The sequence below is a fragment of the Dermacentor albipictus genome, chromosome 6, assembly GCF_038994185.2.
Source record: "Dermacentor albipictus isolate Rhodes 1998 colony chromosome 6, USDA_Dalb.pri_finalv2, whole genome shotgun sequence".
Taxonomy (NCBI): Eukaryota; Metazoa; Arthropoda; class Arachnida; order Ixodida; family Ixodidae; genus Dermacentor; species Dermacentor albipictus.
In genome coordinates, this window is record NC_091826.1 from 91355332 (window position 1) to 91372809 (window position 17478).

Below are 17478 nucleotides of genomic sequence, written 5' to 3' on the forward strand. Positions count from 1 at the left end.
GTCAAAGCAAACTGCAGCGTAAGCAAGTGTACACAAGAAGAAGCCAAAGTGAAGCACACTGCAGTGAAACCACTTATTAATGCATGCCTAAAACTAGTGCTTTATAAGACACCAGCACAAAAAATATTGCACCTATATCAACGTATCATTTACACTGCGCTGAGTTTGATGCCTTTTGAAGCGTGATACTGTTTGAAGCGCGGGATTCTTAACGGAAATGCGATAGTAGTGTTTCTCATATGCTGGAGCGAGTTTCCAGCTGTGGATTAATCAGCAATAAAGTTACTGACTGATTATACTGTAATGAGCAATTTCTAAACCACATTTTTTTTTTATGACGTGGATGTGGGTGGGAGTATAATCTATATGACCATATGTAAAGGGGAACTTCTTTTAATTTTCCTTTATGTGGAATGACGCTTGGGCTTCGTTGGGTTAAGTAATGTCTGAGTCTTTTGGAGGCCGTTTATTTATTTATTTATTTATTTATTTTATATAACTGCCGGCAGCAACATCGTGCTGAATACACAAGTTACGCTGAATAACAATGACGAACGTGCGATGGCGGTAGAGACGGTAACACCGCTGCACTATAGTCGTACATGGCAACTGTCTATTTAGAGAGAAAACAGCAAGTGTAGGAGGTGGGGAAGCTAACGGAACAAATATGTTTTGCTAACCAGTGCAAGGAAATGGACTATAGGTATGAAAAAGTGAAGAAAGTGTAAGAAGGAAGGGAGTCACATCGGAGAGCCGACACAGCGCAAAACAAGTCGCAGTAACAACCTTCATGCGGCTGTGTGTGTACTTCTTTTCACACTTCGCCTGACAACGATGGCAGAATTAGCGTCTTCAGGTCCATACACACCGCATCACGGTATCTTCGAACATTCTGTTCAATTCCCAAGGTGCGAAACCACCGGCCGTCCGACACTGACACCAACGCTTCACCGCATCAAAAATACACCAAAGATAGCTAATGGTCTAGAAGGATACACTAAATACAGGATGGAAGATAACCGTCAAGTGTAGCTGTGTCATACAGGAGGGAGTTGGCGTTTGTGACCTCAACAACGGAAGTATAAAGAAAACGCCATGGGCTTGAAATTTTCGAACACCGTTTCGCTCGCTGCCCTCGGTGTGGCGCTAGTTGTCCAGTTATTCGCTTATACCGCCGTTTCGCTGTTCCCAACGCTCGTCGCTTCAGTCGACCACAGATCGCACGGTTAGCTTGTCGCTCCACGCGCTATACGACACAGTGCTGCGCACCTTTCGATATGGCTTACCAGCCTGGCCTACCGTTGCTGCTTTTGGGAGCGCAATACCTTGTCCTCTGCAAGAGCGCCGATACCGGTAAGCCCGTTCAAACTGCCTCTCGGGGGTCTGCGCACCGTCAAAACAACGCGCTCTCTAACACGAGATTGTGTTTCCCTCCAGAACGGCCTCTAATCATGCCCTTTTCGTTCCCGGAGAATGCTGTGCTCGGACAGAAAACCACGGTCACGTGCGTCGTCTCGAGCGGCGCGGGTCCCTTTCACTTCGCGTGGACGCACGACGCTATGCGAGTCGACAGCAGCCGCAGGAGGCACGTCAAGATATTCTCGGAGAACGTGGCCGCACTGACCGTCGAAGCCATCGCAGCCGAGGACGTTGGCAACTACACGTGCACCGTGTCGAACGCCGCAGGCAGCGCGAGCTACACAGCTGCTCTCCGTGTAGAAGGTGAGAGTACTGCAAAGGAAATGCCCTCTGTAGATGCGATGAATAATTAATTAGTAGCCCATAACGAAGCAGCGCGGGCATGTTGCAATTACCAATATATACGTCGGCTTGGTCGGCTTGTGGTAGTGCTTGCGGGCAACCGTTACTGCAGCACTTGTCGCTCGTAGTGCCCCGTTTTGACGAAGCCTTCATTTGCCTTGCCTCACGAGTGCGATACATCTTTTTTTTTTAAATCCCGCGCGTCCAAAAGGATGCGCGCCTTATCACAAACTTGTCCCGCACGAACATCACCCACTATACGTTTCACTGTCAAAACCTACGTCACTGGCGCTACCTGCAACTGCTAAAGCGCAACCACGCTCTTTCCGAGGGCGAGCCCGTTTAAGTTTCGTGTGCTCCCCGCTGGGAGGCGCCACTAGTCCGCGATGTGCAGTCGAATGCGTTTTTTTATGGGTGAACGTCAGACAGACTTCGCGCCGTGGCTTTCAGTGTCTCGAGTCGCATCGAAGCGCGAGGCCGACGCGGCAGTTCGTCTCGGAAAGATTCGCAAAGCTGCGATTAGTATCAGGCAGGGTTTCGTCATGACCGCCGAAAGCGGCCTTTGGAGCTTTTGTCGACTTCCAGCGTTCCTCATTTGCGCTGTGTACGCCGTGGCGGGCGCCTACGGAAACAAGTGTAAGTCGCCCCACGATTCCTACGGTTCGCCCTCTTTCGCTCAGGCCCGCCCTGGGTTGCGTTTTGGTGAAAAATTTCCCCCGCTCGTTTCAGTAGCGCCGCCGATGATCATGCCCATCTCCTTAGCCGACAACATCGCCCTGGGAGAGAAGATCCTGCTCACTTGCGCCGTGACGCGGGGCACGGCACCGTTCGACATTCGCTGGACCCACGAGGGCAGGCCCGTTACGAACACGGAGAACAAGTACGCCGCTCCCTTGACGGGCAGCATCGCGACCCTGACCATCGAAAGGGTGGCGGCCGAGGACGTTGGAAACTACACGTGCTCCGCCAGCAACGACGTTGGCAGGGACACAGTTACGGCGACGCTGATGGTAGAAGGTAGGAGTTCAAAGAAGTCAGTATACTGTGTGCTTCCGAGTGAGGTCTTCTGCTGATGTTACTCTTAGCTGGAACAACTTTCTCGAACAATACGAGATAGTTTTGCTGTTGCACTTAGTATGGGGATCCTGGTTTCACGGTGGTGTCAAAGTTACAACACCATGGGGTGTGACAGCGATGCGCATACTGACGAACGTGTGCGACACATTGGCAGCTGACTGTACACAGAAAACACGAGAAATGACTATTCTTTCCTTTGTGACAAACGAATGGCTTTCCTTATTTTTTTGGTTAAGATTCTGGGATTTTACGTGACAAAACCACGATGTCATAATGAAGCACGCCGCAGTGAGAATATTACAGATTAATTTTGACGAGGTGGTTTTTATTTATTAATGTGCTCCGAAATTTAAGTACACGAACGATTTTGCATTCATCCCCACATCGAGATGCGACCGCCGTGGCAGGGTTCGTACCCGCGACCTCGAGCTTAGCAGCGCAACGCCATAGCCACTGGGTTACCGCTGCGGGTAACCGGTTTTCCAGAGAGAGTGAGAGAGAGGGTGCGGATGGGGGAGTGAGAGAAGACATAAGTCTAGCTCATTCACACGCAGTAAGCAAGGTGCTGCGGGAACTTATGTCTGTCGGCCTAGTGAACTACAGAACAGCCCAACTGTAGCAGCTAGGGGAAAGGGGATGCTTTGGCAACCTGCGGTAAAGTCTGCGGGATTTTGAAAGTTTACAGCTTCCAAGATTATAATAGCAGAAAGCTGCAACTTACAGGGACGTTCGGAAATAGTAACATGTTTGCCGTCTGCCAGCGTCACTTTTCCGTGCTCGCGGGTCGGGTCGTTCATGGACATCCCGCTTTTTCGATTTCGTTGCACTATATTCCACGGTGTGGCGCTAGCTGTCCAGGCCAGGATACGAAAGCAGCACTTGCCCTTCTTCGCCGCATTGTGTTGCGTCTGCAAAACCACAGCGCGGCTATCGCATTGGACTGCGCACAGCTTCTGGTGCACGGGGCTCTGGCTGACGCACAGCTCCTTTTCTGCCGTCATGCATCCTCTCCTGCTGCATTTGCTGCGAGTGACGGCGTTCCTCTTCGTGACTCCTCCGGCTTCGTGCAAAACTGGCGGTAAGGCCGCTATTATTACGGGGTTAAGTAAAACCAGTAGAGTCTTCCCATGTTTCCATACATCACCAGCCAGGTGTTTGCGGATGTTGCGCGTTTCAGAGGCTCCCCAGATTCAACCGTTCGCTTTTCCAAAGGAGCCTCGGGCCAACTCCAAGATGGTCATCTCTTGTAACGCCCACGTCGGCACGGAGCCTGTCGCTTTCGTATGGCTTAAGGACGGCCAAGAACTGCGCTCCAGGTCTAAGGTGAAGCAGAAGATGGTCAGCGAAACTGTGAGCATGCTGACCATACCGGAAGTGTCTTCGGAGGACATCGGTAACTACACCTGCGAGGCAACGAACCGCTTCGGCCGAGACACATTCACGGCGGCACTAGTGCTAACAGGTCAGTTCAGAATATGGGACCTTTGGGAAAGTTTCTGCATTTCTACATTCTTCTATGCGAAACGTTAACTGCTCCCAGGACGACTGGAGGCACGCATACACAGCTAAGCTGAATTAGCTTTCATTGTGAAGACATTGTTTCTAATCACGTGGCGACAGCAACAATTTCGTTCTGTCTTTTGTAACACGAAGTCCTTCCTCTCACAAATCCTCAAATTTTGCCGACTTCAGCCGAGTAAGATAATTGTTAATAGCATCACGTTGCCCTCATGCGTTTTTCGCCCATTTTAAAGTATTTACATCTGCTGTGCGACTGTGTGCTTTAATGTAATAACAGAAATTGTCGTTTATGACGTATACATCGCCTGTGACTGTAGTTTCGGTTCTCTTCAGCACAGCTCGCGCTGATCATACAGCGCACACTCCGAAGGTGCAGCCTTAAAGCTTTAGGATTGTATTTCCTACCACGCCTATGCGCTGAACTGTGAAATCAGAATTTTCTAAATATACTCACAGGTGAACAACACGGGAAACTGAAACGAGAAATGACGCTGTATCGCGATTCTTCCATGGACGTTCGCGGTTTGAAAACCGTCGCACGCTCGACAGTCGTTCGTAACTCATCCGCTGAGTGGCGCTAGCTTCCCGTGGGAGGAAGACACGGCTTGCCGGTTTGTGTTGCAGTCGCCCTCATCATTCAGTTGCGGGCGCTCAGGGCTGCAGGTCGAGCCCTCTCGTTTATCTGTTCTCCGAATACTTTTGATTTCCTTTCAACCTCGAGTGTGAGTTCTTCAGCCGTTACCTTCATGGCGCCGCTATATCCTGCCTTCATGCTCCTGGTTACAACGTGCGCAGTCACAACTTACAGCCGTTCCGTTGGTAAGTTGACAATCCCGTTACCTCAACAATTGAGATAAAAACTCCGAGAAAGTGCAAGAGCTCCGCGTCTACAATTGCAGCACTGTACGCGAAGCATTCATTATGAGTGTTGCTTCATTGTTTGGAAGCCATTTCCTCGTGCCATCTCACCACCCGTATTTGCAGAATCGCCAAAGATACAGCCGTTTTCTTTTCCGAAGAACCACCCGGTTGGAAAAGACGTGACAGCGACCTGCTTCGCAACAGAGGGTGTGCTGCCGCTGTCGTTCGCGTGGCTCAAGGATGGGAAAAAGTTAGCCAGTGGCTCAAAGTTCGCCGTAAGGAATCCACTCGACAAGATGTCTACGCTCATCATACACAAAGTCTCGGGAGCTGACATCGGCAACTACACCTGTCAGGCGTCAAACGAGGCCGGAAACGACGTGTTCACCGCAAGTCTCGTTGTCACTGGTGCGTCACATTCACTCATTTACATCTGGCGCTTTGTGTCCCAAAAAAGGCGAAACTAAAGTTCGAATTACCGCAGTTTCGAATACGTCCTGCTGTCTGCGTGCACACGCACCGATATCTGCGCCGAGTTGGTTTGCCGAATGTTCCCTTGCTTTGTGTCTCTTCTTAATATGAAGATCTGTATTAAGCTGCACAGCTCAGGAATTTCGAATTGCTGTGCGTAACTGGCATATCTTTGTGCGAGTTAAGCACCTTTGCTTTCCGCTGTCACAAATGCTCCCGACATTATATGAAGATAGACGTGATGATATGAGGCGCACAGCGGCACGTGCAACGTCTGCGGTGCTCGTTCAATTATGCATTAACTGTACAACTATGCTTAATATCACAATTCGGGTTGATCCGTCTAAGCTGCAACATGCTCTGCTCCTAGCGCAAGTCTAGGAAATCGGCCAATAGTCGGTTCCATTTTCAGTAACTTAGTAACCTGGAAACGACGCAAGAGTACGAATAGCTTAAACACAGATGAGAGCCATCTGTGTTCTTTTCTTTTCTTCTGTTCCATTTTTCCTATCTTCACAGAGGCATGCTACGGTGCACGTTTCCCGGCGAGTTTCTCTTTCTTGGCACAAACCGGTTGTCGCGAACACGTTGTTTGAGTTCAAGCCACTATATAACTTCACAATTTATTATACTTTATCGGAAGCGGTCAAAGAACATGTCAGTTTTATATTATTCTGCAGGCCACAATGCCAAAGGTTAGTTGTAGACCGTGCTCTAATACAAGTCAACGGTTGTAAGTACCTAGTGCACTGGATACTTCGTGTTGTGTAGTATCAATGCTTGAGAAAGCGAAATAAGGTCAACACTACAAGTCAGTTATAGATCCTCCGTACATGCACTAGTCACAGACACGGATGGATGAAACGCCAATGCGGGCCGCTGCACATCACGTCATGCCTGGATGGATGGGACGGATAGATGGATGTTATGAGCGTCCCCTTTGGAACGGGGCAGTGGGTTGCGCCACCAAGCTTGTAAACCAAGCCTGGGTTGCGCCACCTACCAGCCTGTAAACCTACCTGCCTGTAAACCTACAACGCCTTCCTTCGGTTGACAGCGACAGTTCAGTCCACGCTGCCGCCACTCTGCGCGAACAACACACACGCGAGGAATGTACTAGTTCAATATATCACCACCAAGTGGCGCTAGTTGTCCACGCCGAACCAGGATCCCGAGCTTACGACGACGCTGCAAGACGTGCTGACGGCAGTGTACGCGAGGCGGCTCACGTCAAAGCGTCGGGCTCAGCGTGTGCTCAAACAAGGCAATGGCCCGCTGCGTTTTCACTGCCTGCGTCGCAGCCATCGTCGCAGTATTCGCTTGCATGTGTCACGGACAGTCAGGTGAGACTGCTGGGAGTCGAATGTGCGACGTTTCACGCAGAAGAAAGTGGCCGGTATGCCTAACAGCACTACACGCTCTTCGTTCCAGTCGAACCGCCCAAGGTACAGCCGTTCAGTTTTCCCTCGACCAAGGCGATGCCGAAGAAAGTCATCGTTCACTGTGCCGTGCTTGAGGGTGCGGAGCCGCTGAAATTTGTCTGGACCAAGGACGGGCTGCCGGTGGAGAACGGCCACAGGCTCCACGTAAAGCAGCATTCGGAGACGCTGTCGTCGTTGACCATCACGGACGTTGGAGCCGAGGACATCGGCAACTACACGTGCACCGTCAGCAACGTCGCCGGGTCGGACAGTGCGACCTCCGAGCTGCTAGTCAAGGGTGAGGCAATTTGGGATCAAAGCTTCGCTGTATACTTGATTTCTCAGGGAGCACGGCAGTATCACAATTGAACGAGACGACTGTGCGCAGCATTTACAGGGGCCGGTGTTGTGCTTCATTTCAAAACTTCACAGAACGAAACATCCGCAATAGTTCGCGTTGTAAGAAGTTTCACTCAGTTCCAGTTTTCTTTATTGTCGTTAAATGTGAGCAACATAGCACCTTAGGAATAACGGGTTATCGTGCAGAGATTGTGCTTTCTTTTTAATATACGGCTAAAGGCGTCGGGGCTTGTGCACGATTCTGGGAAGAAAAAATACGGTGAAATCCACCACTGCAACATTACACGCAACCTGTTATCACGTCTTTTCTGTCATTAGTATCAGGTTGTATTCACACATGCTGTTGAAACAGCCGCATTACCGATGTTGTTTTTTCCCGTTAGCCTGTCTTGCACATCAGATGCGAGCTATACAAACAGCTTCCATTTTTCAGCATCGCCTGTCGCGTCAAACGTTTACATTTCCCAGTTGCACTTGGTAAATCGGCTTCCTCTCTACTTCTGAAAAAAAAAAAAGTGAAGAAGAATCGGTAATTTATTCACTCTATTACCTGGGATTCTGCACAACCATAGAAAGCGAGAACAACACACATCAGCTACGTCGAACCACCCGTTTTCAAAGTTGGCTCGCTGTCGTTTCCACTTCTCAGTTTGTTCCATAGTTGTCGGATCTCCCCATATGTGGCGCCACGAGCCTCAGCTTCCGTATATCTTTGGAGCGATTCCTACAGAGTTCAGCCCTCCTTGCGCCACATAAAATCTGCGCGGGCGTGAGCCTCAGAAAGCTCGCTCTAGGATTCAGCGGGCCAGCCATGTCGGTGCTCGACGTGACGCTAATCGTCCTTTTCTTCGAAGCAGCGGTGTCGAGACTACACGTCAAAGCCGGAGCAGGTAGGCACGTCCGATTCTTGAATAACTCGGGTTCGAAGAACCCGAGCATTTCTAACGTTGGATTCCGCGCATCACGGACCGACAGATGCTCCCAGGATCCACCCGTTCAGCTTCCCGAAGGATCACCTGGGAGGACAGACCGTGGCGGTCACGTGCATCGTCAACCACGGCACTCCGCCGTTCAGCTTCGCCTGGTCGAAGGACGGGCGTCCCCTGCAAGCTGGGCGCGAGAAGCCCGTGTCGAAGATGATCACGGAATCCGTGTCCGTCCTAACGGTGCCCAACGTCGGCGCCGAAGACGTCGGCAACTACACCTGCAGCGTCAGCAACGCCGCCGGGAGCGACGGCTTTACGGCGGAGCTCGTCGTCGCTGGTGGGTCCTGATCACGCGTTCGTTGTTTCTCGGCGTTCCGTTCAATCGTCGAAATGCAAATGCAAGGCTCGTGCCCTCGTGAAATACTATGGCACTACGCATACTTAAGAAGTTGCAAGCGACAATGGGCCACACGGCGTTCCCTTTGATAACCTGCGTCGTGCTCACAGGGGAACGGTTCTTGATAGACTACTTAACACATGTATATAGACGGGTTGCGGGGATTTATAATATGTTTATCGCTTATTAGTTTGTTGTATTTATCAGCCATTTGAACGCAATGGTTTTCAACACATGTAGTTTGAGCGAAACAATACAGCTAAACGCTCGCAGGTCGCTGAATGGTGCCAATTGCGTTTCAATTTTACTGCATATAACGGAACGCGATTCCGTTCCTTTGATCACACTCGAAACTGACGAAAGTTATCACGAGGCACTTCACTTGCGACCTTATTGCGTGCCTTCTGACGGCCAATACTAGGAAGACAAACGTCGCGCAGGAATGTATAGTTCTGACATCGGGCACGACGTGGCGCTAGTTGTCCAGCCACCGGAGGATGCTGAGCTTTTGCTTAAAAAAAAGCGTACGGTGTTGGATCGCCCCGCCAAACCTAGCGCGTCGGCCGCAGCAGAACCGGCGACATGTCCATTCCTTCCGCTTTGCGGTGGATCATTTGCTGGCTACTCGGCACAACCGTGGTCCATTCCACAGCGACGGCACAAGGTAAAACGAGCTTTTCTAGCGGATAGTATCCCGCTCATCAGGATTCCGAAGACATAACCGCACGCCGCGTGGCTCACCTTCGCGCACCTCACAGAGGCTCCCAGACTGCAGCCGTTTTACTTCCCGAAGGATCAGCCGCTGCTCGAGACCCTCGTGGTGTCCTGCATCGCGATACGGGGCGCGCAGCCGGTGCGGTTCGCCTGGTTCCAGGACGGCCTGCCCGTGGTCGCCGGGGGCCGCGCGGTGCCCCAACAGCTGTCGGCGACGATCTCGACGCTCACGATTCCCACAGTCACGGCGCGAGACGTTGGAAACTACACGTGTCGCGCTTCCAACGCGGCCGGCAGCGACAGCTACAGCGCCGAGCTGCTCGTTACAGGTCAGTGGTGGTCCAGCACCTCGGGCACGGTGGTGCCCGTCCGACTTGGGAATCGGCGCTTCTCAAGTAACGAAACAAACTTTGAAGCCTCACGTCAACACGCGCCGAAGTAGGGATTACGTGCGTCCCGCGTGAGCGGCGAATAGCGCTTCCAACGCACAGGTATAATGGACGCATGATTTTATAGTACACTTTCTTTGGGCTGTATTTATGGAAAACGCAGATTCCAAACGTATCTAATGAAGAATGCATCTTTAGGTGTTTTTTATACGTGCCACGATGGGGACTGAGGGTTGTGAGGAAGCTGGAATTAGGGTATTAGGGTATTAGTAATTACAACGGACTCCGCAGTTTCGTGTGTGCGTATGTGTGTTCACGTATCTTTGCGCGTGTGCATACGTTTGTATGTCCGCCCGATACAAACACAGCAAACTAACAGCTTGATTTTCACACAATGGTAATTTATATTCGCTATCCCGTCAATTCACAGATGTGTATCTATAAAAATATGGACACTTACCAATGTCGAAAAAAAAAAGTGTTTCAGTCAATATGGAGGAAAAAGAAAGAAACGACCAAGTAGGCTGTTTGATGTTACTGATGAAAGTTTGCTCAATTTAAATTCAACAAACAAAACCGCATACCTACCACAATATGCGCCAAAACAATGTTTTTACTGCACTTGAGCTCGTTACGAGAGCACACCTACATTCTGCGCCGCTTCTTGACTTCATTCGAATCTACCTCAATCGCGCGCACTCCGCGGTATAGCCTTCGATGCCTGCCGTAACGTGGCGCTAGTTGTCCGTCTCTCACACACGGGTGCGTCGACGAAGGGAACCTACGGTGCTTCTGCATCGTCCAGCAAACGAAACGGAGCAGTCGAGGCCTGCGAGAGACTGACGCGCTACTGAGAGCTAGCTATACTCAACCTCCCAACAGTATGGGCTACAAAACAGGGCTGCAAGCGACGGCCGCGTCCCTCATTCTCATCCATCTAGGGGTCGTCCATGCGGCGACTACAGGTAAACAAACAGAAGCGCGGACGAAGCCTCGTTCTCCACGCGTAAGGACACCTAATGCCACGCGATCATTCGGCGCGCAGACGAGCCGCGCATCCAGCCCCTGGCTTTCCCGCCGAGCGTCAGTCTCGGTCAGCAAGTCAGCGTCACCTGCGTCGCCGCGCTGGGACGAAAGCCGTTCCGCTTCGCCTGGAAGCAGGACGGCGAGGCCCTCGAGAACACCGAGAGGAAGCGCTGTCGAGCCGTCGTGGACAACGTGGTCATGATGACCATCGAGCGGGTGACCGCCGAGGACGTCGGCAACTACACCTGCACCGTCACCAACGGGTTCGGCAGCGACAGCGCCACGGCGGCGTTGATAGTGGAAGGTGGGCGCGTTTGTTTCTGGCCATATGTGCATGATGGCAAAGTCATTGCGACCCGCGGGTTGGTGCGCCGACAGTAGCCTGTAATTTTCGGTGGTGCGTGGGGGGTGCGCTCTCGCTGAAACTAGAATCGGAATTTTTCGCTCCACGATATGTTTGCCACCAATGGCACCTCATTTGCGCTACCAGTGGCCATTTGCTCCGATTTCGCTGTAATGTTGTTGTGTTGCCTGTATCAGAGTTTATCTTGTGCCTTGCACTCCGTGTGGAGCGCTCTTTACTGTTCGCACTCTGCAATGTCTTTATGTTTCATTACTCCTGTCTCTAAACATTTGTACACCACCTCAGCTTATGTCTAAAATATTCGACTGCACTAATATGCCAATAATAATAATAATAATAATAATAATAATAATAATAATAATAATAATAATAATAATAATAAATTCTTATCAACTAATCAAGCTCGCCTAGAAGTGCAGAAGAGGAACAGTAAACTGCATTAGTAGAGCAATTTACTACAGAGTACCAAAAAGTTACCTCTTACTGTGGGCAAAGGCTAGGTAAGCCAGGAAAATCGCAAAAGGCGAGTAGCGACGCCCCTTTGAAGCTGCCGCAGTAACTTGCGGTGATGTCATGGACTTAGTTATCGACAAGCAGTCAACTATGCTGCGGGAGGCGCGATCTAAGAATTAAGTTTTCATGACTTTGGTCAGCATTGAGGCGATTCCAGTGCGAGGAAATGCTTTGAAACTCCGACGTCACACTGACGTACCGGCGTTGCAATAGGCGATGCCGAATACACACGCTGGCTAGCTATGACGTGTTTCCGGCTCCGCAATCACTTTCGGCCTATGCAATCTGCAAAAGCGTAGCCTTCGAGATCTCTTTCTGTTACTCAGACGCAACGGTGGCTGGGGCGTGGCTTTGGACACCACCTATTTGCGCGCGAAATCAATGTAAGTGAAATTTGGCCTTCATTTTGTTTGGTAGCATAGTCGATAGCTTTCTGCAAAAGGAATACAAATTGAATTTTGAATTCATGGTTCACCCGAGCAAAGCGGGTTGATGTTTGTTTATGTTAGTGTTGTCGTAACACTTATTTTTTCACTCCAGGGATTCAATGGGAGGTAGGTCAAATTAGCAATACCGGTCATGACCGTAATCAAGGAGATGTTGTCGTCGAATCACGCGTCGTTACGACCAACGCACTATTGAGAAACATGTCCGCCTAAAGGTTTATTTCTGTACCGTTTACTACTGAGTGCGCGCAGAGTGTCTAAACCACTAATCGTATCTTGAATTGCGTAACTATGCAAAACGACCATAAAAAAACAACTGCTTACCTTTCGTTACTCGCCGAAAGGGTGCGCCGCAGTAGCAGTCTTCGGACATCTCTGCAATAGGAAAGAACATTTTTCTGAGTTAGACCAGCAGCAGTAGGAATTACTCAAGAATGACTGCCGTATACGGCGCGGCATAATTTCTTCGGGAAACTACATCCCCTTTCTGACGTTAAGTTGTAGCATATTCTTTCGCATTTGAAAACGCCAGCCTAATTACGTAAGTACACGTATCTGAATGACAACCACGTAAGCTCTACAGTGAAGGCATCTTCCAACACCGTGGCGTGCCCTGAGAACCAGCGTATTTGTAAACAGACGTGAAGGAAAAAACGAAGTGAGAAGGTTGGCGGGCGGTAGTGCAAGCCATCCACGCAACGTGGCGCTAGTTGTCCGTGCACTCACATTGCGCTCCGATCGAGGTACCCGATCGCGCAAACGTCGCCGCACTGGGTAGGGCGGTGAGGACTACTCGTACACCACGGCCGGCCCGAAGGCTCCCTCGTTCACCATGATACTACCGGCGTCCGTTCCACTGGGCTGGGCATTCTTCCTCGCCTGTGTACTTGTGGAACACGGAACCATTGTGCTTGCCCAAAATCGCACCCACACGCGGGACCTCGGATTCGCTGTCCCCTTGTACACGAAGACAACGTCATCGAGTTCGACTGAGAGATTCCGAAGACATGTTCCGGTTGCGCGTCCCTCGGTTCCGGAGGTACAGCCGTTCGCGTTCTCGAGGAACACCGCCCTGGGGCAGCGGGCCAGCGTTGCCTGCGTGGTGATCGGCGGCGAGGGACCCTTTCGCTTCGCGTGGAGTCACAACGGCCGCCGCGTGAGCAGCAACGCGGCCACGAAGTACGTCAGGGAGGACACTGCGAACATCGCCACTCTGACGCTGGAGAAGGTTTCGGCCCAAGACCTCGGCAACTACACGTGCACGGTGACCAACGCGCACGGCTCCGACAGCTACACCGCATCGCTCGTCGTAGAAGGTGAGACAGCAGCTTCGAGTTTCGTCAACTATAGGCCTTGAAGGGGGATAGTTGGTTGCTGTTCATAGACTTGACATTTAACTACATCTAGGTCGTAAATTTGCTCCTAGGCTTTTTCCCAGTCATGTCTCTGTTCCGCAAGGAGAAAAAAAAAAAGCACGCACACTGTGCACATCACTCGATCATTTTCGAGAACGAGAGCGAGTGTTTCCAGATAAAGGCAAGCTTGAATCCCAGAATTCTAGAATACTGTTAAAACAAGTCAATTTCCGATGTTTCGGCGTCCACCGTTGGTTAACTCATCACGTCACTTGTAGAAGAGGTCGCAGCAGCTCTAGAACAAAAAAAAATAATTACGTTTCACTAAAAACGATTTTACTTGATCAGACGGTACTCCATGCAATTCCTTACATAAACGCATTATGCCACGCACGCCAAGGATTACCTAAGTAAGGCTTGACGTGTCTTAAGTGAGCCTACTCAGCCCTGAACAAGCGCAACGTGTTCAAAAGCGTCGCGCGCTTCCGTATTGTGCTACTGAAAGCCGGGATAAAAGACATAGTTCCCGCGGTTTCCTCGGAGCGGCGCTAGTCGTCTGGTTGGCAACTTCAGTCGCCACCGTGACGTCACCAGTCGCGCATCGGATGGGAAGTTTGCACTATGCATAGTGCAAACTAGGGTCGCGACGTCTTTGTGGCGACATGGGGCTCGATCTAGCCTTCCTCTTCATCCTGAGCGCGCAGTTGCTCTTACTTCCTTGCAACAGCGTCGACACCGGTGAGTCATTCCACGCACCTCCTACCTACGAGCTCCTTCACTGTGCCTGGTCGGTGTAGGTTTTCTCCTACCGCAGCCGTCTCTTTCTCCAGGGCGGCCGGCAATTATGCCTTTCTCGTTCCCGGAGAGCGTCTTGCTCGGTCAGAAGATCACAGTCATGTGCGCCGTTTCAAGCGGCGTCGGACCCTTCCAATACGTCTGGACGCACGGCCGTACCGCGCTGACCAGCAGTTCGAGGAAGTACGTCAAAGTTCTCGCCGAGAACGTCGCTGCTCTGACCATCGAAGCCGTCGGCGCTGAAGATTTCGGAAACTACACGTGCACGGTGTCCAGCGCCGCGGGAAGCGCCAGCTACGCAGCTGCTCTCTTCGTTGAGGGTAAGAACACGACGCGATTCAACCCGTCAACGCGTGCACGGCGGTAGTTCCAACGTACAATGTTTGTACGACAACGTATTATCTGCTGGCGAAGCACACGTTTGGCCCAAACGTGTACGCTGAAGTAACGAATAGTTTGCAATGAGCCATGGAAACATTGTTTGGCTTGTTGTGAAGAGCCGTCACCACGCTGTGGGACATTTGTATACATAAAACTCAAAAATAGTTTTAGCCTTAAGCATTTTACCATTTGCGTGTACATTACGCTTACGGGATCTGATTGTCCAGCCTCAGGTCACTGTTGCTGAGGCGGCAGTTGCGAAAGTATACAAAATGGACGAGCAATAGAATATATGGCAAACGTCGATGACGCGCAAATAATTTTTTGGCTCGGATGTTTGCTTTCCGTGTGCTACCGGCACACAAGACTTCTTAGCAGTTCAAAAGACTGCCGCCGTTTTCCTGGCGGTAGCGGCTTTCCTTCGTTCGCACTCTTGCCGACAAGTGGCGCCACTTGTCCACTGCGAAGGGAACTGCCAGCGTGATATAAGAGCGAGCTGGATTCTGTGTCCTTGTCCATTAGCATGCTCCAACATCCCAGTGAAAGAACTATGCGTCCTTGCTTCAGCCTTCCTCGCGCGTGAGAGGCACACGAAGGGTAGAAGTTTTCATAATAACGTCCTATAATATAACGAACCATCATGCGCGGATGTCATCCTCGGAGTGTCCGCCTGCTGCAGTTCTTCACAGCTGCCGCGGTATTCGCCGTGGGAGCCCAAGGAAACAAATGTAAGCAACGCCTGTTCTAACCAACGGCCGGTAATTTCACTCATTCCTCTAGACTTGCAACCAGTTACCGTCTTTTGTGCTTGCCTCCTCAGCGCCGCCGGTCATCATGCCAATCTCGTTCGCGAAAGACGTCGCTCTGGGAGACAGGATCGCGCTGACCTGCGCCGTGACGCGGGGCACGGGACCGTTCGACATTCGCTGGACTCACGAAGGCAGGCCCATCGGCGACACGAAGGCCAAGTACGCGACACCCGTAACCGGCAGCATAACCACCATGACCATCGAGAAGGTGGAGCCCGGAGACATGGGGAATTACACGTGCACCGTGACCAACGACGTCGGCAAGGACGCCGTGACGGCAACGCTGCTCGTCGAAGGTGAGCCACTCGACACAGAGGGGGGGGGCGGTCACGTGATTGGATGTGTTGCAAGACCGGCAGTGTTTTCGGATGGTGACACGAAGTCACCGTCTTAAGTGCCATTTTGACTTTTCAACGGAGGGTCCTGGAGATTTCTGATTGGGGTGTCACTGAATGCTACTAGCTAGTGCGTCTTCCTTACAAAGCATTCGATGTTGGCTTTGTTCGATGCTCACCGCGTATGTTAAAGTGTTTAAGTTTTCGTTGTTCGGGTGGTGTCTGACGGCGGCTGTATATGCTGGCGACACATAATATTATAAATATGGTTTGGCGTCGCACTCTCACCTCGCGGGAATATTGTACTTGCGTTACTTTCCGAAACAACCTGACTGCTGATGCATGCTTAAGGATGAAGAGCTTCTTTTGTTCTTTTCTTTCTTTCCTTTTTTTTTTTTGGTCTCGGACACCGGGGAAGCGCATCAGGTGAAACGACGTCTGTTTCGCCACTTAAAGCAGTGTCCTAATTAAAGATATTCAACATTAGAAACGATCTATGCGAACTCGCACATCTTAAGTGCAACGCTCGTAAGAGTGTTTTTTTGTTTTTTGTTTTTTTTTTCGCTTGGCACGTGGTTGCCACGTGGTCGGGCGCAGTCGTCTTAGCCAGAAGTAAAATTGTCACGGCAAATTCATCCACATTCATACGACTGAAATGGCAGTTTCAATATCGCCACTTACACGCCTTTTGACGAGACGCGTGGCATTTAAACATTTTCGTTTTACCAGACAAGTAGCGTTGTATACAATATCTTTGTTTCTGTCTAATTAGCCTAATTCATACAAGTAGGACTAAAGTCCCAGGAAACGAGTAGTTGCTTAGTCGTTCAATAGAACTAGTCAGCGAGTGTAATTGTCCTCGCAAACCAAATGGTCGTGATGACCATTCGATCTGGTTTGATCTGACCTGTGATGACCAGATCGTTACTTCTGTCTCAAACACAGAAGTATGCACTCACCTGGATCACTATTAATGCACATAGGGCCTCAGCATGCGGAGATGACAAATAGGGAAACGGAGGAAAGGGGGCAAACAACCAGTGAAAGAAAGTTACCCTAGTGGCGTCGCTTAGGATATAAAAATAAGTCAGCATAAACCAAATAAAAACACAGCTGAAATAAATAAGACATCCACAGAAAATAGTGAGTAACTCTGAAGTGACGGATTAGAGCACTAAACTGTCCGAAGCTCGCTTATACCGAAAATAGAGCCTAAAATATTACTAACGTAGGACACGATTCGCAATGCCCCTGTGAAAATACGGTACCAGCTTCCAATGATGTATAGCATGTCCTACGTAGGAAAGGTAGATTGCAGTTAATGCGTTTGCTTTAAAGTTTAATAACGTTTTATTGCGAAATGAGCGAAAATGTAGTTTCGCCAAGTTTATGATATTTTCCCCTACACGCGTAAACTTACTGGTGCGACAACTTCGTAGTCGAGGAACTTCACACATTTCGCGGGTGTGTGGCGCCCTCTCTATGCGGACCTCAGACTCGCAGCAGCGCCCGGCAGAGCATGACCTCCGAGATTGCTGGCGCTTCTGTTTAGAGCA

The 17478-nt window shown here is 50.5% G+C and overlaps 1 protein-coding gene across 18 annotated transcripts in view; it reads left to right on the plus strand.

Moving 5' to 3' along the window:
- The window catches only part of LOC135897687 (cell adhesion molecule Dscam1-like), a 96257-nt gene that overhangs the window by 15308 nt on the left and 63471 nt on the right, over positions 1-17478 (plus strand). The window contains exons 1-3 of one of the 18 annotated variants that reach the window (XM_070541026.1): positions 1102-1353; positions 1438-1722; positions 2494-2778. The exons of 5 other annotated variants lie outside the window; for them this stretch is intronic. In XM_070541026.1, coding sequence (XP_070397127.1) covers positions 1278-1353; positions 1438-1722; positions 2494-2778 — 646 coding nt within the window. In that variant the 5' untranslated portion in view covers positions 1102-1277. Of the gene's footprint in view, positions 1-1101; positions 1354-1437; positions 1723-2273; positions 2398-2490; positions 2779-5030; positions 5179-5343; positions 5629-6912; positions 7035-7122; positions 7411-9359; positions 9460-9553; positions 9839-10721; positions 10864-10943; positions 11229-13036; positions 13564-14252; positions 14341-14432; positions 14718-15325; positions 15507-15598; positions 15884-17478 lie in introns of those variants that run through there. 12 more of the 18 variants (XM_070541039.1, XM_070541033.1, XM_065426417.2 and 9 more) reach the window with 12 other exon arrangements.